This window comes from Ambystoma mexicanum, chromosome 2p (genome assembly GCF_040938575.1).
Source record: "Ambystoma mexicanum isolate Mex_15411 chromosome 2p, UKY_AmexF1_1, whole genome shotgun sequence".
NCBI lineage: Eukaryota > Metazoa > Chordata > Amphibia > Caudata > Ambystomatidae > Ambystoma > Ambystoma mexicanum.
Window position 1 is genome coordinate 472622268 of NC_090923.1, and position 27582 is coordinate 472649849.

Genomic DNA, 27582 nt, shown 5'->3' on the forward strand with positions numbered 1-27582 from the left:
CCCAAGTGCAGGCCTTATAACTATGGTTCGCCTGCTACAAAATTGGTCCACACCAGAAGCTTTCAATCCAAATCCATTTGTACAAGGCGTAATCGCGCACTCAATGTGTGTCAACGTAGAAGCAAAAAATCATCGCTCCTGATCATTAACTGTTATTGGAATCCGGTAAATATCAATACGATGGAGTTCGTCGATGCCATATGCTTCCTAATGGATGATGCAACTTTAAAGTACAGCAACTTAACAATCATATGCTGCGGAGATCTAAACTGTTCAAGGTTTAAATATGATCCGAAAGATCAAATCTACTGTTTGATCGCCAAAGAAGAACTTGGTGAAAGAGCACAAAGATGGTCTAATGCGATGAAAATACGCAATTGTGTATTGTTAAATGGGGCAGTTGAAGGTGATATGCCCGCACAATCAACTTGGCATAGAGAGTCTTTGCACAGTATTATTGATTACATTTGGATCTCAAGACCATTTGAATCAAAGATCAACACTTTGCATGTCCAAAAAATGACCAACAGTGATCATGGGCTGCTAAATCTTGGATGCTTGCTGGTTGCATCAACCTCTATATCCCTATACAACCTACCGGTTGAAACAAATATGGGTGGCAATCGTTTGCGGCTCAGTATTAATCAGATTGGCGGCTTAACTGACAGACTCCTGAATTTGCCCCTTGGGGTGGATTATACCCCCCTATCATCGATATACATAACAGACAATAATGATCTAAAGAAACAACATAAAAGCCATAAACATCTGTTCTGTAAGATTATGCATGAGAAGAAAAAAGAACTAAGAAGAGACTTGAGACGAATAAAAATAAAATCATCCCAAAGCATAAATTACAAGTGGAAGTGAAGGCAAGACGTGCATTGTATAGGAACGGGGCAACTTCTAATCGAATTATTATGGAGCAAGACCGTGCCGAATTAATGATGAAGTTGATGATAACTAAAAATACTTGTGACATATGGCAAATACTGAACACGGGCCATGGGAACAGCTTGAATTCGACACCGAACACCATTGCTGGCGACATCTGGTGTGAGCACTTCACTAAAGTGTTCAACAGTTCGAACCTTGCAATGGAATCACAACCCAGGAGCGAAGTTGGGTCCTGGAATGTAGAAATGTTGCAAGACGACATAACCTGTGCAGTCAAGCTGCTAAAGAACTCATGTGCAGCTGGCCCTGACATAATTAGTAATGTGATGCTTAAAAAAAATATTCTGTCATGGGCCCCATTCATTGAGTTCCTGTTCAAGAAAATTGGCAAACACAAAACACTCCCGGAGTCATGGCTAACAGCAATTGTGGTCCCGTTTCACAAGAAGGCATGCTGGGACATTCCTGAGAATTACCGTCCAATTGCCCTACTTGATTCAGTCGGCAAAGTCTTTGGTTCCAACTTAAGATCGAAGCTGGTGGTTTGGGCCCAAAAGGCCGGTATTCTCGATGACCGTCAAACTGGCTTTTCAAAGGGTGTTGGCGTTGATGTTAATCTTTCAATATTAACCATCCTGAAATTGGAAGCTCAGAAAACGAGTTCCAAAGTGCATCTAGCCTTCATTGATATGAAACAAGCCTTTGAAGGCATAAATCACAATCTGCTCTGGTCAAAGCTACAAAAATGGAAGTGTCCAGCTAGCATACTCAATCCAGTAATGGCCCTTCATTCGAATACTTCGATTCGGGTGCGTCTTAACAAGAGCGGAGAATTATCAGACAAAATCATAACAAGAGGTCTAAAGCAGGGTTGCCCCCTGGCAGCCGACTTATTTAAATTATTCTTGGCGGACCTATCACCTTATTTGGAGCAAGCCCATTGCTTTCCACCTAAAATAAACCAGATCGCCGTAAGATATTGCTTATGCTGATGATCTGGTTCTGATGGACCGAACCCAAGTTGGACTGCAGCGTCTTTTTCTTTGTCTTTATGATTATCTATCCATCAATGAGCTACAAATAAACTCAGAAAAAACAAAAATTGTGTCTGTTGGACCCATGAGCAGCAGGAAGGACAAAGCTTTCAGGTGGGCGGTTGGAGGCCATCTCTTGTCTTCAGTGAATTCTATACGTTACCTGGGAGTTCAGTTTAACAACTCGCTTTGTGAACACCAATGGGTAAATGATTTGAAAGTAAAGTGTTCAAGACTAGCTCTTCAAGCAGCCAAAATAAACAAAAGCTTTGGCAAATTTTCTCTAACTCCAATTCTAATGTTCTATCTGCAAAAGGTAGTACCTATACTGACCTTTGGTGCAGAAGCAAGCTGGAACATTAAAGAGCAAACCTGGAATCAGCTAGAGGGCTGCTTTTGGCGGCGAGTTCTAAACCTCCCACAGAGTGTCTCTCTCATCACCTTACGTCATGAATTGTCCTTAAACTCACTATACAGTCATATGATTTGGAAATCCATCGCACTGATGCGTAAAATGATATAAAACAGCAAACCGGCGGCCTACCGCATATTCTCAAGAAATTATTAATCCACTCGTGACTGTCTACTAGATCTATGGCGGTCAAGAGTGCAAAACTGGGTCGGTGCCGCGGAAATCGGCAATTATGATCTGTTCATTCGGCCACAACATGCAAAAAGAAAATTTGACTCTTGGGCATCGATTGTCAACTTGGAAGAACATGAAAAGATGGCTTCAACAAAATGGCTGAGTCCTGATCATAAAAAACTAAACTCTCAATCATCTTACCTGGTGCGATACTACTCGCAATATTATCGTGAGCAATTTCTTAGCTTTCGCCGAATATTATGAAAATGAAGGAAATCTTATGGCAAAGAAAAGATCCATTGTCTAAAGACAATTTATGTTGCTTTTGTCGAGGGCCTACTGAAACTTTGAAACATCTAATTCTTGAATGCCAAGCCACCTGCGACTTACGTTCCAGGCATCTTGGCCAATTTGCACCTCTTGATGGAGACATGGTAGCTTGGTGGCGTTTAATTTCCAGTGGCAATAACGTTAAACACGTTTGTGCCATTGTAAATTATCTAAATGTGCTGCTGCAATTCCCTTGCTAATCTGTGCTATTGAAGCGGCTGTAGGCTCTTTGGGTTGGTTGTGCGGACTTTGCATTTAATTGCCACATGAACGTTGGGTCCTCGGTCATTCAGGTGGTCACCAGAACTGATACATGACAGACAGTTGTTTGGATACTTGTGTCTGTGTTTGATTACTTTATCTTGCCTCTTCCCCTGGTCTCAATTTGTTTTCTCAATTTGTTTTTTCAATTTGTTTTTTGCTGCTCTTTATGTTAAAACTGTAGTTTTCCAAATAAAAAAAAGACGGCATCTAACCAGGCTTATTGGTCTTTCCTTTTTCACAACATTGTTCTATAGTGGCTTCCGAAAGCTGTTCATAAATATGAAAAAGGAATGTTATGAGTGATCGGTAGCCAGTGCCCATCAGTGGTTTAAATGTGCTTCTATTTCCACGTATGTAGTACTAAACAAGGTGCCCAATTTTCCCTTTAATGTACATGTTGCAAGAACCACCCATACATTCGGCACGTTTGCAGACAAAACTCACCACTCCACTCCGTCCGTCCCACCTCTATTAGATGCATTACATGAATTTGGATCAGTATTGGAGTTGAAGATGAACCTCATTAAATAGCTAAATCATACGGTTCCATGGGATCAGCAGGGCACCCTCTTTGCTGATTCTCTCTTCAAAGCAGCAGATGAATTTGTAAAATATTTGTCCGTTTACTTAACCCATTCTTAAATATGCTGTACATGGCAAATTAGCCAAGACTACTATCCAGAGTAAGGACAGATACAGTGGACCTGGCTCGTGGCAATATTTCTTGGTTGGGTCTTAGAGTCTCTGATCTGTAGCGGCTAAAGTAGGTAAATTAATGTAGGCAATACATTAACTTTGCAACTTCTTAAACAATTCCTATTACATCTAGCTCATTTTAAAGTGTATCAGTCCAAAACGGTTTCCAGCTCATTCAGGCCCTCCACTTTTTACTTCCAAGTTCCTATGCGTTTATATAGTATTACATTTCAAATTCTGTTTTCAACTTGCAGTGGATCCCTAAACTCTGTGGTGGCAAGTGCATTTGTAAATTGGAGGGGCGTAAATGTATGCACCTAATATGTGGGAACGACCGAGCGCAGAGTGGAATCCTGAACCAAACAAGTTTAGTTTGGAGGGGTAAACTGTGCATCAAGGGTTAAGCAAACAAGTGTTATTACGTGGCTAGACTGGCCTACATACAGTGTATGGGGGGCAAAGTCTGGCGGTGCCCTTGCTGTGGCTTTTTGATTTAAGGAGAGCCCTTGTTGGAGAGGCAATGGGACACACTCACCTTTCTGCTATACCTCTATATGAAATGGTATTGTTGAGGATTTTTTTTTATACTGTTATTTATTTACACATTTTCGATATATGTTTGCATGTAATTTAGAATCGGTGTAAGGTTTGTAGGTGTCCTTACACCTTTTGTTGAATAGGGTATGTTGATGATTCTGAGTAACTTCCACAAATGTTTCTTACTCCATCTTCCATGGCGCAAGTCATACTTAGTAACTTGTATACTTTGTGAGTCAGCCCTCGTTTTACTTACAGAAATTCATGCATCTCTTTTCCATATCAGTGATCTCAAGTTATGGTCTAGGTGTACTTGACCGATCTGAAAGTATTGGATAGCCTATTACCAGGTGCAAAGTATAGCTTGCTGTTTATAAAGAAATAAAACAACGCAATATATTTCTGAAATAATACCTTTAATTGCCTAAGGAAGTACCTTTTATTTTCTTGGAAGCTTGTGTAGCCTAATGAAGCCATCATCTCTGCAAGATATTGCATTTTTTGTATTGCTTTTTGTTTGAAAAAGCTAAGCTATAATAACAAGTCATTCAGTTCATGATTTGCACGATGGAAGCACAGATGAAATGTAGCTGGTATTATACGTTATTTTATTCGACCAGTTACATATTCCCATTGAGTAATTTCAGTGCAACTAAATGATCCATTTGTTGGCAAATTAAGGATATAAACCGTTCTGCAGCTGGAAAGTGAATAGCCGGCTCCTCCTCCTTAACATGTAGCCCAGCCTCCCAGTATCATCATTCCGTGCAGCCGAGGGCGCCTGCCATCGAATAAATAATGACTCCTGTCTGGCCTCCGGGGCTGTCGGAGTGCACGCCTGACGGGCCACACCGCAGATTTATAGTTGTTAATGATACCGTTAAATCGGGATCCCATGCCGTCAGCTGAGCATCCAACAAAGGAGAAACTGGGGCGTTCCTGGCTGCTTTGCTTTGAGCAAGATCTGTGATGCTCCTTCTTTGTGGATTTATTGGCTCGACATCAGTCCCACCCCAGGACCAGTTCTGCCGAACCCAGAAGCCCTTCATTCATCGTCATCCGAAAACTGAAATTTCAGGAAACACGCACAAAATCTGATCAGATTTAAATAAGAAAATCGTTGCATCATCCTCCGAGAAGCAATGCTACGGTCTCCTGGATTTTAGACGGATTTTCAGCTTGCATACCAAGACGTTTTGAATTCTTCCTGGTGTAGAAGTCCGTGTTGCTTTGTGTCCAGGGAGATTCATTACATTGTTCCACTCTACTCTGCTGAGTATATATTTCCATGCACATTTTCGCAACCTGGATTTTTTTGTCAGCAAGGAAATAATGAATGCAAACCAAGAAAGGCAGAGACTGTCTCCATTTCGGATGCTGAAAATGTTAGAAAATTGCAGGCCTACTGGAAACAGAATAGGTGAGTGTTTGCACCATAACGGAGTATCGATTCTGTGGGAAAGTTACCAAACAGGATGTTTGCTTCCTGGTCCCTTCTTGTAAATCCCCAGACACACCATGCCCTTGGTATGGGAAAACGAGGCGATTTATTTTCTTAATTTACTTAGTAGATAATTCTTTTTAAGGTTAAGCGATGAAACTCGACCCCCACCTCTCCTCACCCCCCCAAAAAAATTACATTTGCTGCTTAGGACAGCATCTCAGTTTTTGTCTTCTTGGTGCACAATTAAACCATGGCACCTTTATTGCCAGAACGTGTTTCAGTGCAGTTATTGCTAAGTGTGCCGCCGTTTAATATATTCTTGCTAATACTGTCTATTTTTCTTGTACATTGTTATTTCTATTCTTGCTAGCATTGCTCACATAACTGCATAAGTGGCCTTGAACTGAGAAGCACTAGAGGGAATTTAATTGGATGTCTTGCTTTTATTTCGGTTGCTTGTGTATGCAGGGTGAATACCAAGTCGTCATGCTGTCATAAAACAAGAGCCTCCAGTCAACCATTAAGCAAGTATGTGCAGGACAGGAGATCCGCATCTGAAACGAATAATATTTCACGCCACATAATGTTTTGGAGGCATTATGCAAATGCACCGCCCCCTTACATGCTCTTCTCGTCTCTGACATCAAAAACGTCTCGCACGAGTTTCCGATCTCTCTTCACACTAACATCGAAAAGAAGATGAGTGACCAAGAAACACAACTGTTGTATCCGTCTTTGACTGATTTAATTCTATGAGAGACGTTTCCTCTCTGTAACCCGTTTCTCCAAACTCGAAACATTGTACCTTGCAACACCTGTAAGCAGGGGCGTTGCTATGGGGGGATAAGGGGGCTATAGCCCCTGATCCTTTGGTTGTAGCCCCGGATAGAATCTCAGGAGCTACAGCCAAAAGACTAGCTAGCCCCCAGTCCCAACAGTTCTGACATCAGCTTAGCCCCGGGTCTTTTCCAGACCTAGCAACACCCCTGCCTGTAAGTGTATACCCTTTGGGACGTTTGAGACCGGTGACTGCCTTAAATAGTGTTCCTCTAATCCGATGACGGGGCAATCCTTGGAAACTCTAAATGTATGCAGGAACATTTGAAATTGATATATCAACGCACACTTGGATGGTGACGAGGTTGACAAACCTTTCATACAACGTAAATTTGGCAAGCAACCACATTTGCGCACTCTGCATACCACTCCCTTGTCTTAATCTGGAATCCTTTGCCATGGGAGACCCATGAAGATTGTGAGGCAAGAAAATAGGTCAATGTGGGCTGCTAAATCGGACAGTGAATCCAAACTCCCCCAGCTGCGAAACCTCAGTAGCCCTTTAAAAAATTAACTGTACAAACAAGCAAATGCTGAGTTCCTGATACTCTGGACCTGAGCTCCTCAACTCTGTACGCAGTTGAATCTTGAGGCAAATCTCCCTGATGATATTCCCTCCACCATGTTTCTCTTAATTGCCTACTGCCACTTTTATATGCAGTGTACTGGCTCATCTGTCCAGATAATCGTCCCACAAAGTAATGAGGTATATTGGCTTGCTCCCTCTCTCCCTCAGTGTTGGTTGGGCACCCGATGGACAGCTTCAAATGGAGTCTCTGCTGCTTACTCTGCACTCTGGGACAGTCCCTTTGTAGAAGCCTAGAGTGTGGTTGGCAAAGATGGAAGGTCCTTGTAGCAGAAGCTTAGTGTGGTGCCGTTCCTGAGCATAGCTCAGACTCCTTAATTATCCTTTCATGCAGGTAAAACCCTAAACCCGCTACATGCCCAAACAGAGAATGCTGACTGTTGTGAAAGGGCCCTCTGGTAGATGAGCAGGGTTGTTCAGCCACACAATTGGCACAATGTCACTTTTCAAAGGATATCTCCTTAAGAACAAGGTAGTGACGAGGGGGCTTAAAGGTCAGTATGGACACGAAGTGGACTAGAGGGTCAGTGCCTCTTCACAGTACCTTATGTTTTTGTCTTTAGTGCTCAACACTGTTAAGCCAGGCCTGAAGGTGCTTTCTGAGGTGTTGATTCGGTGTCAGGGTGAGGAACTGGGCGACTGGGTCCAACACATGGTGCCTTTCACATGCAGCAACAGCAGCCAACATGCAGAAGCTTGGTGCATACAGGCAGGAGATATTTGAGTCAGTGTAGTTTACAAGCAGTTTGTCTCGAGAGGATAGTTTAGGGGCAAAGTGCTCGCCTTGGAAGGAAGACGACGCAGAGCACCATAGGGCCGATCCCCGGGTCCGCGCTTAGAAACCTCTGGGTATTTAGCGTGTTATTTATAACCTATCATATCATATCATTTGGGATTCACGGCCCACAGCTGTTCCTGGACTTTACAGAGGAGACCAAATCTAGGGTCTCCAGGGAAAATGCGAGTCTGTGACACGTGACGTGAGGAATGTGAGGAGGTGCTTTCCTCTAAGGAAATCCTCAACTGCTAGCGGAGCTTCCTGCAGGAGACCAGCCGAAGATCATGTATAAAGAAGCCCTGGGGGTAGAGCAGAGCACGTAGAGCAGTCAGTGTGCAGGACGGGCTCCCTGTGTCTGGTGGCTCCCAATTTCCATCCTGCACTTATTGTTACAATAAGTGTATGCTACTTAATGCCTGACGGTAAAAGCTGTATTTAGCCGGGTGCTGCTGGCCAGGTGAGGCAATTCTGCTACAGGTGGTGTCCTACTTGTACCGGTCTATTTATCCAGTGCTTACATTTTTACTATCGTTTTAGCCCCCTTTTGCTGAAGCTGGTTGGGAGAGTGTGCCCAGTGACTGTGGGGCTCCAATGCAAGGGGCCCTTTGAGCTGATTGCGCACTCCAAGAATTTTAGTCAACTGAAATACATGTGGCTAAAGCTGGTTTGGAGAGTATGCACAACGACTGCGGGGCTCCAGTACTAGAGGCGCTTTGAGCTGTTTTTCCATATTTGTCTGTATACTGTAAGCTGCTTTTTATGGTCATTTGTTTTTTCCACGCTGGATTCTGGATTTTATTATATTTATCTACCGTGAGGAGTGCTGGTAAAGCACTGTGGCAAGCACTACTGCTTGAATTTGTACTATATTGTAAGCCACGCCACAGAATCAGTTGGCCATGCCCACTATCAGCTGACTTCGTACAAAGGTAGTGAACCGCGCATCCGGAGAGTGCTCAGTGAGTGCTGTTGGGCGGTGGGCCAATGGTGACAGTGTGTTGGAACTTGCTGAAATTCCCTCTTGGTTATTGTTGGGACTTTTAAAAAGAATAATTTTGGTAAGTTCTCATACTGCTCTGAAGAAAAGAAATCTAAGGGAAGGGTCCCTTTTGGAAAGTGTTACGCATCCAACTTTGTTACAGAGCAATCTAATAATCGAAGAATTATTAAATTCAAATCTATTACTCTCTTCTTTGGAAATTCCAGACTCTGCATTGGTGGCGGGAGCTTTAGATGCTGAGATTCCAGAATTTTGTGCAATTAATGAACGAAATCCAAATTCAACAGATCTGGTAGTCGTGGATATTGCTTCTATTATTCACCATTATACTCCCTTCCTTTGTTCTTTGTTCTGGGAGCATTTGTACTGCTGCGTGCTGTTTTTCTGCTTTAAGAAAAAAAAGACAGTTGCCTGCAGGTGGCATTAAATGCCCGCGCAGGGTCCTGAATTGAGTTCAGTCACGCTGCAGTCAACCTGCAGAGACTGCGACTGAGACTCGATGCCAGGGGCGGTCCGTGGGGATGGAGCTAGAATGGTAAAGAAGAGGGAAACCAATGCCCTTCAGAGTGCAAGATTATGGCCCTCGCTTGCTGAGAAGTGGGAAATATCGAGGCAAGTCGGCTGAAAAAACAGAGAGGTCAATGGGGGCTCTAAGAGGTGAGAAAACATTAGTCTCCTGTGCCGCCCGCCCCATGTTTACTCTCGCCTCCACCGCCACCCCACCCTGACTTTACCGATGACAACATGGATAGTATTGGGACTCCCGAAACCGAAAGGGGAGTGTTTACAGGGGCACTTAGTGTGGCCGCTACCGCCAATATTAGTCGTGTAGGCTGCACAGATCAGCCTGATTTGCCTCAGTTGAATAACGCATCACCTGAAGGACTGGGATCTCTGAATGCCATTAAAAATACCCATAATCTACTGCACATGCAATTCTCTGAGCTGGAGATTCCCTCCTCTATACCCTTCGCTTTTACAGGGAATAAAAAGAGAGTGGGGACCTTGGTTCACAATGCTTAGGGAAATTTAACTGGGTTTATAGCCCAGGGATAGGCTCCTGAAGGGCATTAGTTTCCTCTGATCTTTTGCATGGAAAATCTGAATGTTCGCCAATACTAGTGGAATCTGAGTCAATGGAGGAATGGGAGTCGGAAACAGGAGCAAAACCGGCTGGCGGATTCTGAACGGGTCAGTGATTTCAATCTAGAAACCCTCTGTGGCAAAGAACTATAAACTACTCATCATAAAAATATAACTCTAATGACTCCGACAATCGGAGCTGGTAGTGTACAAGGTTGTCATAAAAGTACCAGTTCTGAAATGGAGATGGACGGGCTCTGGGCGGCTCAAACCTCAGACCCCAAAATAGGGTTCATTAACATGTCTAAAACAGATACGGGTAAATGGAAATGGCGTTGGGCAGGTGTATCACACACTAAATAAAGACGTAACTCAAGAAGGCACTTTAGGACAGGCATGTATACAATTTGTAAAACCTTTATTGAAAATGTTGGGGTTGGAGCCTATAACTTAGATGGGAGTAGTCAGACCATCAAACGATAAACAGAACAGTCCTAGTGGCGTCAGTCAAATATAAATGGCCTATGCTGACAAAACCTAATGCCTGCTCTATCTCTTGTACAAAAAGTGTAAAAGGAGAAATGTATGTAGAAGGAAAAATCAGTGTTCAAAGGAATAAAGGTAGTTGAGCCAGCTCTTCTCCTCATGTTACACCTCACAGAGTAAGGCTGTCCCTGTAGGCAGGATGACCCACTCTGGCTCCGTTTCTAACACTCTAAGCGGTTCCACACCGTGGACTCCGGCCTGCCTGGCTTTATCTTGACTTGCCAAAATTGTATTTCCTACGTAAAGTTCACAAAGGTCCCCCTCTGCCGGGGTTCAGACCTCTCACATCACAGTTCAACACAAACTTGCAAGGGGGCTCCCTTTCCCAAGTTCATTTCACTTCAGGTCTCCCTCAATCAGGTTCGGACCCTTTTCTAAGACTTTCAAATGAGTGTGATGATTTTACCAGACCACCGCAAGACCACTTTAACTCAAAGTTCATGGTTACTTTCACTTAATTTGCTTTCGCTCTGTTTGCTTTACAACTTCAAACAATGTACCTTTCGGAGAGACTTTTGAATGGGCTTCTTCCTTTTGCCAGACCACTCCGTTACTTAGTATCGCTGATCTCACAGCTGCTTTTTACTTCAATACTCATTAACAGGTCTGCCTTTCTTCGCGTCTCATCCACATGCTTGCAACCTTCACTTGTTGCTAATTCATTCGCTTTTACACACACCAGTCTCTCGGGTCGGTTGCCAACTCTCCGGCTGTATACACTTCTTTCTTATTTTACTATTTTCAATTCATGAGTCAAGGCTAATACCACAAGCTTGGCCTCGCCTCCCCAACTCTGCTGTTCAGCCGGGAGGGTCGCTGGCGTCCTTGAAACACAATGCAATCTTCACTTATGGGATCTGGTCTTGATCCACGTGTCTTTCGCGGTCTGTCTGAGGCAACAGTCGGAAAACCCTTGGGGTTTTCGGCCCGCTGTCCTCGTCCCTTGGTCTGTTGCTCTGCTCCAGTAGGTGTGCGCCCGTCCCGGAAGTTCTGCTCGTGTTCCGACTTGCTCAGAGTGTGTCTTTAGGTGAGGCCTTTTATTCGTGCGAGGAGAGCTGACTGGCACCAGGTGTATGCACTTAGTGTAAAGTGCCTGACTTTGTCTGACCTGTTTAACAGGACATGTCCATGTCCAGGATGATGTGAGAGTTAGTTTGGATGCTCTGTCAACCTCTTCCTCGGTCCAGTGTTTGTGAAAAAAATAGGGAGGGGGTTCAGGGAGGTAGGATGGGGTAGATGAACAAAAAAGAGGGAAATACTGCGTCTCACCATCGGCTGCCTCACCCCCAGTACCCGGAGACCTCTCACCCAGTTGATCCTCTCGCACTGGTCCAACCCTAAGGTCTGGATCCAATGGCCGTGTCCTGGCCACCTGATAGAGAAAGATCCACAGGGACTAGCGGGTGAGACACCCACTGGTTTCTCATAGCACCCAGGCTGAACTAACCGACGTGGAACTTATGGAGAGCTTGACTATTGGAGGGGAAAATATTCCTGACATAAACCCACAAAAGGTGCCAAATGAACGGGATGAGCCACCTACAGGGAGCTTTTCAATGATCGAAAAGGAAAGTCGGAAGAAAAATAACAACCAATACTTGATCCTGAATATGGAAAACTGGCATTATAGAACTAATTGAGAAAGTCAAAACCCCACAAAAAGTTAACAACTTGCCCCCAATGGAGAGATCCCCGCTGGCAGGAAAGCAAACCACAACGGCTTGGTCCCACCAACGGGACCTAACCTAATAAAATGATTGAACTAGTCGATGCTGGGTGCTTGTCACCTTTAGGAGCACAGAAGGCCAGACAGGACATTTTTACTAAAGGGAAGTCCAAGGGAATAAACTAGGCCCCTTCTGGCGAAGCAGAATTGGGGTCCCTGTGAGATTCCTTTGCAAATAATATGGCTGACTTGGGAAAGGAATTGTCAGCGTCAAAGGTGGATTGAAGGGAGAGTGACAAGCAAAGGGGACCTATTCCTCGGACCTCCTTCTCTCCATCATCATCGCCATCTTCTAGTTCATATTCAAGGGGGGATATAATTACGCCAAAAAGATAGAATAAAAAACAAATATCTACCCAATCCATTACTTCGATCTAATGTCAGCAGTATCCTTGGCAATGGTTCCTTTTGTAAAACTATATGAGGCCCTAAACGATACTTTGAAAGACCAAACAACGCTGTTGGCCATGTTGGATACTCAAGTAATTTTTATGGAAGGCTTTATAACAGCAAAAATGGAAAGAGTGTATAATCCGTATCCCAGAGAAGAACGGGGGAATTCTAGACCAATGGGGTCTAGCCCAGTGAACAACTTTGAGTTCACGAGGGAGCAGCAGCCGATAGAAAAAACACTTCAACACAGTAGCTCCACGCAAACCCATGCACCAATAGCCAATAGAAATGACGGTGGTGCCGAGCCTCAAACTCCCTCTGGTGAAACCGGTTTTACGAAGTCAAGATGGAAGCTTGGAACAATTCCCCTCTGAGAAGCTGGCTGTAAATCTAAGAGGGATGTAAACTGCCGACCATTATGGGCATAAGAACTGAAACCCCAAAGTCTTTCCCAATATTTGTAAGTAAGTCTAAAAAGAGCGATCTACCAAAAGTTCAAAATAAGCAATCAGAACTGACATTAATGGTTAGTTTGAAAGACTCAAGGAGCTTCTTAAGAAATATAAGAATCCCAGAGGGGGATACTAATCCAAGGAAGCAATATACTGGCAAACGTTTTAAAAAAAAAAAGTTTACTATTTTTATAACACACCAAACAATACAATAATTAGGACTTCCATGTTCAGGTCTAACAAGGTAACATTACAAACTATGTTCTTCAGTCCCGCTCCCTCCCGCCCCCCCCCCCAACTTGAGGCATAATGTCCGTATCATCAGCCTGTACATCCTCAGGCGGGTCTATAGTCCCCATCTCATCCGTATCATCATCACTGTGATCAGGCTTGGGATGGCCCACCATGGTGGCCACCAATTGCCTCCATTCGATTAGGGGTCCTACCTCCTCCTCACCTCCCCTGCTGATCGCTTCGAACCAAACAGCCGTTTCAGCCTCCGCCCACTTGAAGAGGTCAGCCCACCACAACTCCATCCTGGGCCTGTGAGCTGCCTTCCAGCACATTGCAATCCTCCTTTTCGCCAGGATGTATGCCAGGTCCTTCATCTTGTTAATGTGCCTCAGATGACGTGGCCTAGGGAAACCTCCTAGCATGCATGCCCAGGCCAACTCCACTTCCAGCATAATGCCTTTTTCCGCCAGGCATATCTTTAGTTCAGACCAAAATCTTCCCAATTCCGGACAAGCCCAGAACATATGCAACATCCCGGCTTCCTCCTCCCTGCACCTGGGGCATCTGAGTCGTCTAGTCCCCTTACTTAGCAATCTTACTGGGGGTCAAATATGCCCTATGTGTGACGTATAATTGGATCTGTTGGAGCCTCGCGTTTCGGGACACTTTCTTATATCATCTCTGGGCTCTATCCCATAACCCATCCGACATAGGCTCTCCCACCTCTTCCTCCCCCAGAGCTGTCTCAATAGGGACAATTCCTTCCCCACCTTGGACCCCGGTAGCTCGTATATGCGGGATATCTCGTGCCCACCCTCCGAGATGTCATATCATCTCCATGGTGGCATCGGTTGTTCCGTGAGCACCACTGCTGGCCATTTTTCCCGCACCCGCTTAACAATCCTGGAGTGGGTTATATGTTGCCCCTTATGCAGCCCGGTGTCCTCCATCAATTTCTGGATTCTAACACTTCTCCTTCTTGCCATGTCTCCCAGAGTGGCCAGGCCCATCGGTTCCCAGTATGTACGGACTCCTTGTATCAATTGGGGGTCCACTCTGCATAGCGCCGCCAATGGCACCTGCATAGAAAATGGAGCCGGGTATCCCACCATCTGCCATGCTCTATGCCAAACCTCCCAGCCAAGCACCAACAGCCGCGCCATCTCTAGTACCTTAGGCTTAGACAGCCACACCACCTCTCTAAGGAAATATGGAGCCGGTTCCATGCACAACAGCCTGGTTTCAGCTGTTTCTTCCTCAGACAGCCACCTGGCCACGTATTGCAATTGTCCCGCTAAATAGTATAACTCAAAATTCAGCAGGTTTATTCCCCCCCTATCACATGAATTCTGTAATTTCCAAAGAGCCACCCTGTTCCTGGAGTTATGCCATATAAAGCCCCTGCACAGGCTGTGGAGACCAGCGAAGAAGCGCCTAGGGATCACATGCGGGATATTTACGAAAAAATTTAACAGTCTGGGCAGGACGACCATCTTGATTAGGGCTGCTCTTCCCATCATGGCCAGGGCAGTCTGGACCAGAATCCCATGCTATTTTTGATACCTTCCACTGCCTTCACCTTGTTTTGTTTGTTCTTCTACTGTCGTATGGTATATGTCAATTCCGAGATATCGGAACGACCTGGTTCGCTAGGGTATTGGCAATACCGGCAAACCCCCTTGTGGGACATGTCTATATCTCCCCAAGGGGAACATGCTAGATTTTTTGGGGTTTACCGCTATGCCGGAGAGGGCAGCATAACGTTCCATCACCTCCAGGATTTATTGTGTATTCTCTTCTGGGAAGCGCAGATACAAAAGCATGTCATCAGCACATAGTGAAATGAGATGCGGACCGCCTGCGGTGCGTATCCCAGTTTCCCCGTATTGTTGTCTAAGACAGACGGCCAATGGCTCCAAAGCTAATATGTACAACATGGGCGACTAGGGGCAGCCCTGTCTGGTGCCCCTGCTAAGTTGCTATTTGTCTGAGATCGTGACACCCGTTTTAACCCTAGCAATTGGGGAGCTGTATACCATTTTAACCCACCTAAGATACCCGGGACCCATTCCATTGGCTTCTAAAGTCACCAACAGCCAGGGCCACCTTACTGAGTCAAAAGCCTTGACCGCGTCAAGCGAGACGATCGCCAGCTCACCCTGGTCCTCCTCTGTATAATCAATAATGTGATGCAGTCTCCTGTGGTTATCAGTTATATTCCTACCAGGGACGTAGCCTGTCTGGTCAGGATGTATCAGTTTGCCGATGACACGCTTAAGCCTGTTTGCCAGCACTGCCGTAAGGATTTTACTATCCTGGTTGAGCATCGATAGGGGTCTGTATGACCCACAGTCTGTGCTCGGCTTGCCTGGCTTTAAAAGCGGAATGATCACCGCCTCTCATAATGACTCTGGCAACCTGCCTTGCTCATATGCCTCATTAAACATAGCCAGCAACGGGGGGGGAAGCAGCTCTTGTTTGTAGCTTTTGTAGAAATTGCTCGGGAGCCCGTCTGACCCCGGAGCCTTACAAGTGGGCAGGTGACAAATCACTAACTCAAGCTCTTATATTGTGATTGGGGCATCCAGGTCTGCCCGTTCTAAGTCGTCTAAGGTAGGCAGGCCTATGTTTCCTAGCGTGTCCCGAATTTCTTGGTCTCTAGCTCCGCCTGGGTCTTCATAGAGCCCTTTGTAGTATCCCAGGAACTCCTCATTTACTCCCTCCTGGGTGTCCAGGATCCGACCTCCCTCCCCTCTAATTTCCCTGATCGCGGGCCTTGGTGCCTCGCTCTTATATAGCCAGGTCAGCAACCTTCCAGGTTTGTCTCCCCCGGCATGCTGTCTCTCCACATATTTCTTATAGCTTAATTTACATAACCTGTCCCAATGTTCACAACTAGCTTGTTGAAGCTGTCTCATCCTGACCCCATCCTCCCTAGAGGTGCCTCCCTTACGCATAATGTCTTCCAGCTCTTCCTCTGTTCCCCGCAGCTCTCGTTCTTATGCCCCCCTGGAGCCCTCTGGATTTCGACATAGCCGCCCCCACACTACCACTTTGAATGCCTCCCACAGAGTTCCCATAGATCGAACACTGCCAGTATTAATCTCAAAGTATTCTGTGATCTCCTCCCTTAAATCATCCCGGAATCCCGAATCCTGCAGAGCCTCGGCTCTGAGCTTCCACGTCGGAATCCGCGCTTTAAGGGATTGGTGTTGCCAGTCCAGGACCAAAGGGGAGTGGTCCGAGAGCACCCTGGCCTTATATTTCACGCCTCTCATCCCACTTACCAGATCGGCAGCAACCAACACGTAGTCCCGTCTCGTGTGCAGATCATGTGGTGCTGCATAGTGTGAGTATTGCCTATCTGCTGGGTGCAACTGCCTCCAGACATCCACTAGATCAAAGTCTCTCAGGAGGGCCTTTAACACCTTTGCAGCCGGGGTGGGTTTGTCTAGCTTACTGTCTGATCTGTCCACCTTCGGATTCAGTACACAATTAAAGTCTCCTCCCCATAGGATCCCGCCACCCAATAGGGGGCTAATTTTACCATACAGGTTCCGAAAGTAGGCCGCTGTATCTTGGTTGGGGGCATATAAGTTTACGATACTCACTTCCGGTTTTCTAGCATCCCCCTCACGACAATCAGTCCGCCTTCTGGGTCCCCTGTGGACTGAATCAATTGGAATGGTACGTGAGGTGCTACCCAGGTGATAACTCCTCTTGCGTAGGCCGAGTATGTGGCACCCGCAATGCTCCCCCTCCACTTTCTCTTGACTACTTCCACCTTCTCCCTGGTGAGGTGGGTCTCCTGCAATAGTGCTATGTCAACCCTCATCCTTTTCAGGTACATCATAACTTTATTGCGCTTCAAGTAACTATTGAGGCCCCTAACGTTCCAGGTGACCACTCTAAGGCACCTGATGCCATAGATACCATATCCTGCCCTCCCTCTCTGCCCTCCCTCCCGCCTGATAAGATTCCCATATTCACTCGTTACCCACCTGCCCCCAACAAACTCCCCCACCTTCTTTTTCCCAACAACAAACCCCCACACACCGCCCTTTCCCTCCCCCCCCCCCCCCCCACCCCAACAAATGCCCAGCTCCATCCCTGGATCTCAGACGTCCCCACTTCTGGTTCTGCCTCAGTGTGCGGAGGACAGAAATCCAGCAGGGTGTCACCGGACTACCGGTAACCTAACTAAGCTACTCTAAATGGGGGTATGAGGACTAGTTCCGCGAGGCTCCCTAGCTAGGTAGGTCTCAGTGCTCACATATGTCCCATTCCAACCTGATCATGCCAGCACATAAGCTACATCTATTGCAAAAGTCAAGTCCCATAGTCTTAGGCTGCGACACCCTTTAGTGCCCCCTTCATAGATTACTTATCTCTTCCTTCTCCTTCCCCCATCTGGATGCCCGTCTCCTGGGGGCAGCTCTGCGTGTCAAACCACCCCATAGCTTCTTCCGGGGTTTTGAAAAACAAGGTTCTGTTTTTATGGAACACCTTCAGCCTCGCCGGGTAGAGCAGCATATACTTGTAGCCTGCTTCACGCAATCTTCTTTTCACAGTCCCAAAGTTCATGCGGCTACATTGTACCAACAGGGTATAATCTGGGTATGCGGTTATATTTGCTGTTCCTCTTTGTATAGTTCCCCCCCTTACGGAAGTGTTCAAGGATTCTTTCTCGATCCCGATAGTTTAGGATCTTGGCGATCACCGGCCTAGGGGGGTGGGGGGGGGGGGTGCCTGGCGGCGGCCTCCTCATTAGAGCCCTATGCACCCTTTCCACTGCGAACCCCTGGGACAAAACTCCTCCGGTTATCTCCTGTAGCAGCATAGATTCAATGAACTCTGTACGGTTGGGTCCCTCGGCCCCCTCCGGCAAGCCAACACTGCGGATGTTATTCCTTCCTCCGCCCTGCATTCTAGGTTACCCACACGTTGCACTAGGGCGTGCAGGTCTGATTTATGTGTTGCACAGTCCGCTGTGTTCTGGCCCACCTCTTTTTACAGATTCTCTGTGCATTCTGCCAGCGACCCGACATCTTGTCGGAGAAGGTTCACTTCCTCCTGCACTGCCCCGACTTTCAGCTCCAGTGCTGCTTTCAATTCAGTCATAGCCTGACCCAGTGTTTGGTCTCCCAGGTTACTTTCAGATCTGCGATCGCCGCAAGGATCTCCTGATTGGTGCCCATGGTGACTGAGCTCCTAGCAGGGTTTTATCTTTGCTCCTGACTCCTTCCGGGCCCGGCGGTGTCCTGGTGTACTCTTCCAGCGTGGGCTGCTTGCTCTTCGTTCTTAGTGGTTTGCTGGACATGGCGTTTTGCCAAAGAATTGTGGGCAAGCCACCCCTCTCTCCAGCCCCAAAGGGATGAAACTGCTGTGGGCGCCTGGGCCCAGGCGGGCCGCGCAAGGGGTGTCTGGGAGACAATTATTATCTACCGGAGTGGATTGTGCCCTCCCACGTACCAATGTAGCTGCACTCCGATCTTGCCAGTACGCACCTGTACCGTGGGCCAGCCGGACTAGGCTCCATGTGTCACACTGGCTGCGGGCTCAAGCATGTCCACCAGCTCATCACATGTGACTTTCATGTGTCCCTCTCCTTATACACCCTCCCCCGATTGGTGCACACTGGGTGCCTGCTGCTGTTTTAGGTACTTGAATTCAGGAATCAATCCATGCCTATAATCCCCGCAACATCCTCCTTTATTCTGGGTCTGCTGCATTTGAGGTGCTGGGCTTGTAAATTGCATAGGCTTGTGTGTATTGCCTGTTCTCCCCAGTCAGCGCAGGCCTGCAGCCTCCCTGCGCACTTCGTTCAGTAGCCGGGCCTCCTTCAGTGCACGGCTACACTGTTGCAGCGTGTACTGTTTAAGGAGAGCGCCCGCGGCTCTCCGTTACCCGGGCCACAACAACCGTGTGTTCTGCGCTCCCCTTCAGGAGCGTCTCTAGGTGTCTGGGTCTGCTAGTGTGGACGGATCCCTACCTACCGAACGCCCCGTGCGGGCACTTGCATTTCTTTTGTGGCCCCCGGCTGTCATCCTCTTCCTTGCTCCTCTGGATCTGCAAGGCAAGCTCTCGCGGGCTGCTACGTCTTCGGTGCCCAGGCACCTGCCTTCAACACCCCACTCACTGCCGATCAGCTTTTCTCCGTATCAGCCGCTGCGGCAGCCTTTGTTCGCTGCGCCACCATTTTGTATCTCTTAACACATAACAGATACAAACTTACAAACGCTGGTGCCGACTGTACACGCCTCGTTAGTCTTCCGTATCTCGTCGCAGCAGGCACCAGGGTTTCTTGTTCATGACCGTGTTTTACAAGCTGTAGACACCCTCTGCAGGCATATTGAATTTACAGGATCATTCAGGATCGATCGGAGCAGCTCCAGAGCACACGTCCTATTACATGGCCCTTAAACCACGCCCCCTCTACTGGCAAAAGTTATATAATGGAGACAGCAGGTGAGCGAGTCGGATAATGAAGGATCGGTTAACGAGTTGGACCCTATGATGAACTTTTCAACCTATTCTATAGGTGATGAAAAGAAACCATCCTGTGAAGATCGAATATATAAAGCATGCCCAAAAACACCAGCAGAATTCAACGGTAGGATGATTTCTACAGGAAACACTTAGTATAAGAGCCTGCCCTTCAGAACATTAGCGCAAAAAAAAAATCAAGGCTGATGAGAAATATTAAGGAAGGAACTGTTAAGGATTTCAATCGGGCAATACAACCGGGTCTCGCCTAGCATGTAAAACACAGTTGAAATTTATTATGGCTATAAGTTCAATATTCTGAGTTATATACCACTCATATCACACCCGTCTCAAAATACCCCCACAGGTCACAGTAGACCAGGAATGAGGCTGGTTGATAAAGGTAAATATTCATTTATTTATTTAAAACTCAAATCAATCATACATTTTTATATATATATATAGCAGCAATCACCAATGTGGTGACAAAACAATTCAGAAAGTAAGTAAAGCAATTTAATTCACTTATAGTAATGCGAATATAAAACACCGGGAAAAGAACAGTTTTGGGTTGTGAAAAGAGCGCTTAGGTTAAGGTTTCCCCTGCCAAGTTCTTAATTCACAAATGAGCAATTCTACACAGGTGTAAGTAAGCAGCAGGTATTCAGGAATGTAGAACAGTATACAGTGTTTGAATATAATCTTTTCTCCCCAAAGAAGAGAGAAAAGCATTTTTAGGAAATTTACACTTTTTAAAATGACAGTTTGAAAATGGCTTTGTGGACCAATGAAAAGTGTGCAAAAATCATTAAATTAATATACATTTCTATGAGGGCAACACCGAACAGATTCTAACCAACATGAGCTACCAGATGAACAACAGAATAAACTTTAAATCAGAATGGAAGTTAAACACTTTGAATAGGAAAAGACACGTGTAAAACCTTTGCAAAAATGTGCCTAAAATTCACTATGCAATGTTTTTTAATAAAACTGGTTGAATACACTGTTTCACAATAGGTTGTGGATGTAGCTACAGGTCTTAGGTTTAACTGAGAGTTGAAATTAGGTCTCTAGCTATAAAATTGAAGACGTAATGTAAATTTTTAATGAGCGGCGTTTATGAAAAAAATAGAACAGAGAAAAGCAGAACTGCGGTTTTAAAAATGACAGACTGGTTTTATTTAAATTATACTATTGTCTAAGAAAAATAGAAGGCTGCCGGGGAATCTCTACAGTTATGCACGGCTGCTTGTAACTCTTCACGTGGCGGATACTATGTTTTCTGTATGGGAATTACTTTATTTAATCCAAATCATTCATTGTTTATGGTCTAATGAAACAAAGGAGAAAATCAGCGCTACACTACGGATTACAAACAGGGTTGCAAGACTGGTTCCGACAAGGTTAAAGGTTCTTAAGTTAAAGAAGGGATAGGTTGAGGGATTGGTTTGGACGAGGCAAATATACTATTGGTCACTAGGATTCCTATTAATACTTACAGTCGACTGTAAATTCAGATTGGACCGTCAAGTTCTGGTCATCACGGGTCAGGTCTACCGGCAGCGGAGCACCTCTGGCGGGATGGTCAGCTGGGCGGTTCTGATCATTTGTACTGCAGATTGGATTGGCCCTTCTGGTCACTGGACACGGTAGATGAGCGTTATGGTGAGTTTCAGCAGGCAAGCCTTAATGGTAGCAAGCCAGACTGGATCAGAATTAATTTCCCTATAGTTTGGGATGGTTCAAGATTTGGGCCTAGCTGAAAAGAGTTCAGTAATTGCTGGGCTTTTGTTTTGCAAAGTAGTCTGGAATCAGGACAACATGAAAAGTTCTGGAACAGGATGAACAAGACAGGAACACACCGCTGCACGGAAATCCCGATGAAGTCAGGAATCAGTCCCTGTGTGTGGTGAAGTCCTATATTTATCATGCCAAGTGACATCACAAAGTTTATGGTAGGGGTAGAATTTCAAACCACACCCCCACGGCTGTGGTAGGTCAAAGGCACTTGCCTTTTTCTGATTGGAAGTCAGAAAGAGCTGTCATTTTTCATGATGTGATTTGGGAACTCCCATGTTGATTTGAACCACAATTTAACTTTCCCACAAATGCACATTTCTATAAGTATGCCCTCTAATAAAATCAGACACATAAATTACATATTTTGTGGGTTGTCCTGACATCTAACTCCCATCTCAGAAAGATCTGTCTTTGTCGTTCTGTGGAACTTTGTCAATTTTAATCATAACGGTTTGGCCTAACAATTCCTAATTCAGTACATATCTGGGCAATTACCCCGGCAACACGGGTATATAATATTATATTTTCAGCATCAATAGTTTTGCCACAATTATTCTTTTTGTGTAACTTTGGTTCTCCAGCATGGATTCACATGCTCATCAATATTCCCCGTCGTTAGGCCGGGAATCCTCGGTATAGAAAAAAAAATCAGTATCAGTTTAGTTTCTGATCTGTCTTTCTTAGTAGTAACCAATCACTGGTCTCTGGGTCATACTGCCCCCAGCCATTGACTGCCCTCTCCCTAAGCCCCGCCTCCGGCAGCCATCCTCAGATTTTTACCGCACGTTCAAGTGTTGGGAGTCCTCGTGCTGTAGCTCTCCAGCTTTTGCTGCATTTTCGCGCTTTTTCAGGAGATTTTTCTCATTTTTCGGTTAAATAGAGCCTCAAGCTCCACCGTTTCTACATCCGATCAACGGGGATCCGTTTTGGAGTTTTCTACGCCCCTCAAGGGTGAAATTTTCGTCGAGTTACGCTTTTGGAGGGTTCCAGAAGTTCCGAGGCCTACCCCGGACATGGCCCAGGAGAAAGGAAGCTCGACGCCCGGGAAGCTGTTCAGGACCTGCCCTGGATGCCAGCTTCAGAATATTTTCAAGGAGGACGAGCATTCGTTATGCCTCTACTGTCTCCATGAGGACAAGACGCACAAGGAGAAGGACTGTGCGTTTTGTGGGAACATGTCGGAGCGGACCATGAAGGATCGCCAACTGGCTGGAAGAGCCCGTCAGGCGAGAAGAAGAAAAAGAAGTCCGAGCGGTCTTCTAAGTCCTGTGACAGGGGCCCAACAAAAGGCTAAGCACCGCGACTCAGCGGGCACCGGGAGCGCCGAACGGTCGGGCTCCATGGCTGCCAGGCAGGGCGCATCCTCCCAGGCGCCATCGACCACGAGCCAACGCTCTGGCTCGGGTAAGAGGAAGTCCAAGAACCCGGTGAAGCTTCTGGAGAGGCCCCGGTCGATCTCGAAGATTCCGGCAGAGGGAGAGCGAGGCTCGGACCCTCCCCCCAAAGTGAAGGCCCCAGTCGTCCAGAAGGTGACGATGGCCTTAATTCACCCTGCTAAGACCTCGATTGAGGATGTCGCCGCGGCCCTGGCTCAGCCTGTGGAGGCTACACCAGTGGAGGCGCCCTGAGGACCCAGTCTCCCTGCCACCGCGGAGGGAGTCGTCTTTCAGGCCCATTGAGAAGACCCCCACGAAGTCCTCGTTGGAAAAGGTGGGGGAGGGGCTGGTGGCCATCGTGGATACGGACACGACCTCTGAAGAAGAGCTCATCGAAGTCGTGGAAGAGGCCCAGCCCATCGGGAGGGATCCCGACGAGGGCGATGATGAGAGCGACGGTGTCGCCGACAAGGCTCCTCAAGAGCCCTTGCACCCGTCGTTTCCGGCGCCGCAGGACACCTCGGTGGCCATTTTGTCAGCGATTCAGTCCTTATGCTCGGAGATAAGGACAAGGTTGCCCCTTCACCCGACGGAGGTACCTGAGCCAGACCCGACGGGGGAACCAGAGCCAGGACCTTCGGAGAGTCCACCACATAAGAGGAGGAGGACGCATCCTACGCCACCTCTCCCACCTCTGCGGCCTGCTCTGCCTTCCCCCCGGTCTACTACCCACGGGGATGATACAGGCACGGACATGGCTATGACAGGTACAGATGACGACAGAGGCGACGATGGGACGTGTCCCCCGTCGCCCCCTGCTCGGGCGTCTCCGCCCGACGAGATTGGATCCTTTCATGCCATGATTTCCAGGGCATCCAAGCTTTTCCAGCTCTGCCCAGAAGAAAAGAAGAAAGAAGGGTTCCTATACCAACGGCGCGAGGCTAAAAGGAAGACGGTCCTCGCCGTACCCCTTCTTGATGACATCTGGGATGAGGGGCTCGCCCTCCTCAAGAACCCTGCCACGGCGCCGGCTCAGAGGGAACGGTACGAGAAGAAGTACCGGGTCCCCGACGCTGCCCCCTTGTGCCTTCAGGCACAACCTACCCCGGATTCGATCGTCTTGGCGGCGGCAAAGATGAAAGCTGGGGGGGCATCGGCCTCGACATCAACTTCCCAGCCGGACGGCGAGGGCAGGCAGTTGGACACGATGGGACGACGGATCATCTCATCCGCTTCGACGACTATCAAGGTGGCCAATGCCCTGGCTATCGTAGCCCGCTACGACAGGGAGTTGTGGTTCAAAATCACCCCTCTGTTAGACTTCCTTCCGGACGCCAAAAGGGCTGAGGCCCTTGAAATCCTACAGGAGGGGGAGATTGCTTCGGACCATGCCATCACGGTGGCAACGGACATCGCTGACACCGGTTTCCGTCAGTTGGGCAATAACGTTTGCTTGAGGCGACGAGGATGGCTCAAGGCCACGGATTTCCGCCAGGACGTACAAACCAAGGTTTTGGACATGCCCTTCGACGGGAACAACCTGTTTGGGAAGGCGGTTGATGAGTCCCTTCAGGCTATCAAGACAGACACAGAGACTGCCCGGGCACTGGGAGTGCTCCAACAACGACGGCCGTCCTTTCGGAGCTCCGGAGGCAGACAAGGTGCCTCCAAGGGATCCGGCAGTGGCTCCTCCACTTACTGCCAAGCGGCAAGATCTTCGTCCCAGGAAGCCTACAGGGGACGCAGCAAGTGTGGCGGTGCCCGTCGTCGTCAAGGAGGTCAAGGAGGCAAGGCGGCCTCCAAACAAGATTGGACCGACCGTCCCGGTGGGAGGCCGGCTGGCGAGGTTCGTCAGCGTGTGGGAGTCCATCTCCACTGACCGTTGGGTGCTGGATGCCCTGGCCCAAGGGCACGCCCTCGAGTTTCAGAAGAAGTGCCCTCGCGTTCCACCCATGGCCAGGAAGGAAAATCACGTCCCTCTTCTACTGTTGGAAGTAAGGGCGATGCTCAAGAAGGGTGCCATTGAGCTCGTCCCAAAGAGGCTTCGGGCCTCCGGAGTTTACTCAAGGTACTTCCTCGTAAAAAAGAAGACGGGAGGATGGCGCCCCATCCTGGACCTACGACGACTGAACAAGTACATCAAGGCACAGAAGTTCTCTATGGTCACCCTCCAGCATGTGCTGGGACAGCTGGAGGAGGGCGATTTCCTGTCGTCGTTGGACTTGGAGGATGCATACTTCCACATCCCCATTCTAAAAAGACACCGAAAGTTCCTCCGGTTCGTGGTCCAAGGGCGGCACTACCAGTTCAAGGCCCTCCCGTTCGGATTGAAGTCGGCACCCAGGGTGTTCACCAAGTGCCTCGCACCGGTGGCGGCGCGGCTGCGCCTACAGGGGATCCACATCTACCCCTACCTGGACGACTGGCTCATCCGGGCAAGGACAAGGGAGCTCGCCGTGGAGCACACTGCGAAGACCGTCCAGCTGCTCACAGACCTGGGATTCTCCATCAACTTTGCACAATCCCACCTGGTTCCGTCGCAAGTCACCCTGTTTCTGGGAGCCAAGCTCGACACAGTGGCGTGGCTGGCCCCGCCGTCGGAGGAAAGGACCAGGACCATTCTGGGCAAGGTGCAGCGTCTGCTGGCCACGGACATGGCCAGGTTAAGATCTATCAAGTCCCTCCTCGGGATGATGTCCTCCTGCATTTATCTGGTGCGCCTTTGCAGGCTTTGGATGAGACCCTTACAGGAGTTCCTCGACACCCGCTGGATCCAGTCGACGGGGAGCTTCGAGGAGAGGATCCCTCAACGAGACGTTCCGTCAGGCGATCCGGTGGTGGAGTACCTGCGCCCATCTGTTGGCGGGCACGGACTTTCAGACCCCTGCTCACCAGGTGACGGTGACGACGGACGCCTCCCTGGAAGGTTGGGGAGCACACTCCGGAGATCTTCACGCGAGAGGCCTTTGGCTCCCGGAGGAGAAGTCTCTCCACATCAACATCTTGGAGCTCCGCTCGGTGTTCTGGGCCCTCAGGTGCTTTCTTCCGTCCCTCAAGGGCAAGGTGGTGAGGATCTTCACCGACAACACCACCACAATGTTCTACATCCGGAAGCAGGGCGGAACCAGGTCCCCGGCCCTATCCAAGGAAGCCGAGGAACTGTGGCATTGGGCCGTCGCCCAAGGGATGTTTCTGGTGCCTCTTCATCTGGCAGGAATAAAAAACACGATCGCCGACTCACTCAGCAGGGAGCTGCACTCGTGCCACGAGTGGGAACTACGCCAGGATCAAGTGGATCGACTCTTCCGACGATGGGGCGAACCCCAAATCGATCTCTTCGCGACGGCGACGAATTCCAAGTGCCGGAGATTCGCCAGCAGGTTCCCCCAGCCGAGGAGCATGGGCGATGCTTTCTCCTTCACCTGGGACGGCCTATTTCTTTATGCGTTCCCTCCGCTGCCGTTGCTGGTCCGGCTCATCAACCAGCTCAAGAGGTCCCGGTGCAGGATGATCCTCGTCGCACCGGCGTGGCCGAGGCAGATCTGGTTCCCGGACCTTCTGGACTTGTCAACGTCCCCACCAGTCAAGCTGCCGACGGACGCAGACCTTCTCTCCAGAGCAGGAGGCGCCATTCCTCACCACAACCCGGAGTCGCTGAACTTGCAGGCCTGGCTCCTGCAGCACTAGAGTTTGGAGAGTACGACATTCCGGCCGACTGCAGAGAGGTTCTTGCAAAGGCCAGGGCGTCCTCAACTCTCAAGTGCTACGGACATAAATGGAAGAGGTTCTCTGTCTGTTGCCGTGCCCAGAAGATTAACCCTCTGCGGATTAAGGCCCCTCAAGTACTGCCGTACCTACTGTCGCTGGCCAAAGCTGGACTGGCTCACGCCTCCATCAAAATACATCTGGCTGCAATCTGCCGATATAACAGGACGACGGGATGGGCGTCCTTATGGTCTCATCGCCTGGTGAAAGAATTCATGAAGGGACTATTCCGATCATTCCCGCCGGTGAAGGCTCCTGCCCCGGCGTGGGAGCTTAATGTGGTGCTGACCAAGCTCATGGGGGCCCCATTTGAGTCTATGCATTCGGCACCTTTGAAGTTCCTGTCGTGGAAGACCGCTTTCCTCGTGGCCATCACCTCCGCACGACGAGTGGGAGAGATCCAGGCCCTATCTTGCAAGCCTCCAAACTTGACTTTTCATGACACGAGTGTGGTGCTGAGGACACACCCATCCTTTATGCCCAAGGTGCCGTCGGACTTCCACCTCAACGAGCCCTTGGTGTTGCCAGTTTTCTTCCCGTCGCCTTCGTCGCCGGCTGAGAGGACTTTGCACTCGCTGGATGTAGCTAGAGCGCTGAAGTTCTACGTGGACTGCACGAAGAGTTTTCGGAAGACATCACAACTGTTTGTGAACTTTGGGACTGTGAATCAAGGGAAGGCTCTCTCGAAGACTTCCATTTCCAGATGGCTTTCCGGCTGCATCATGCACT

General features: G+C 48.1%; 1 protein-coding gene across 7 annotated transcripts in view; it reads left to right on the forward strand.

The window, feature by feature from the left end:
* LOC138566485 (cyclin-dependent kinase 17-like) overlaps positions 1 to 27582 on the forward strand; it is a 1557968-nt gene that overhangs the window by 332440 nt on the left and 1197946 nt on the right. For 2 of the 7 annotated variants that reach the window (XM_069643851.1, XM_069643849.1), the window contains exon 1: positions 5073 to 5764. The exons of the other annotated variants lie outside the window; for them this stretch is intronic. In XM_069643851.1, the coding sequence (XP_069499952.1) occupies positions 5677 to 5764 (88 nt within the window). In that variant the 5' untranslated portion in view covers positions 5073 to 5676. Of the gene's footprint in view, positions 1 to 5072; positions 5765 to 27582 lie in introns of those variants that run through there. 7 annotated transcript variants of the gene reach the window in all.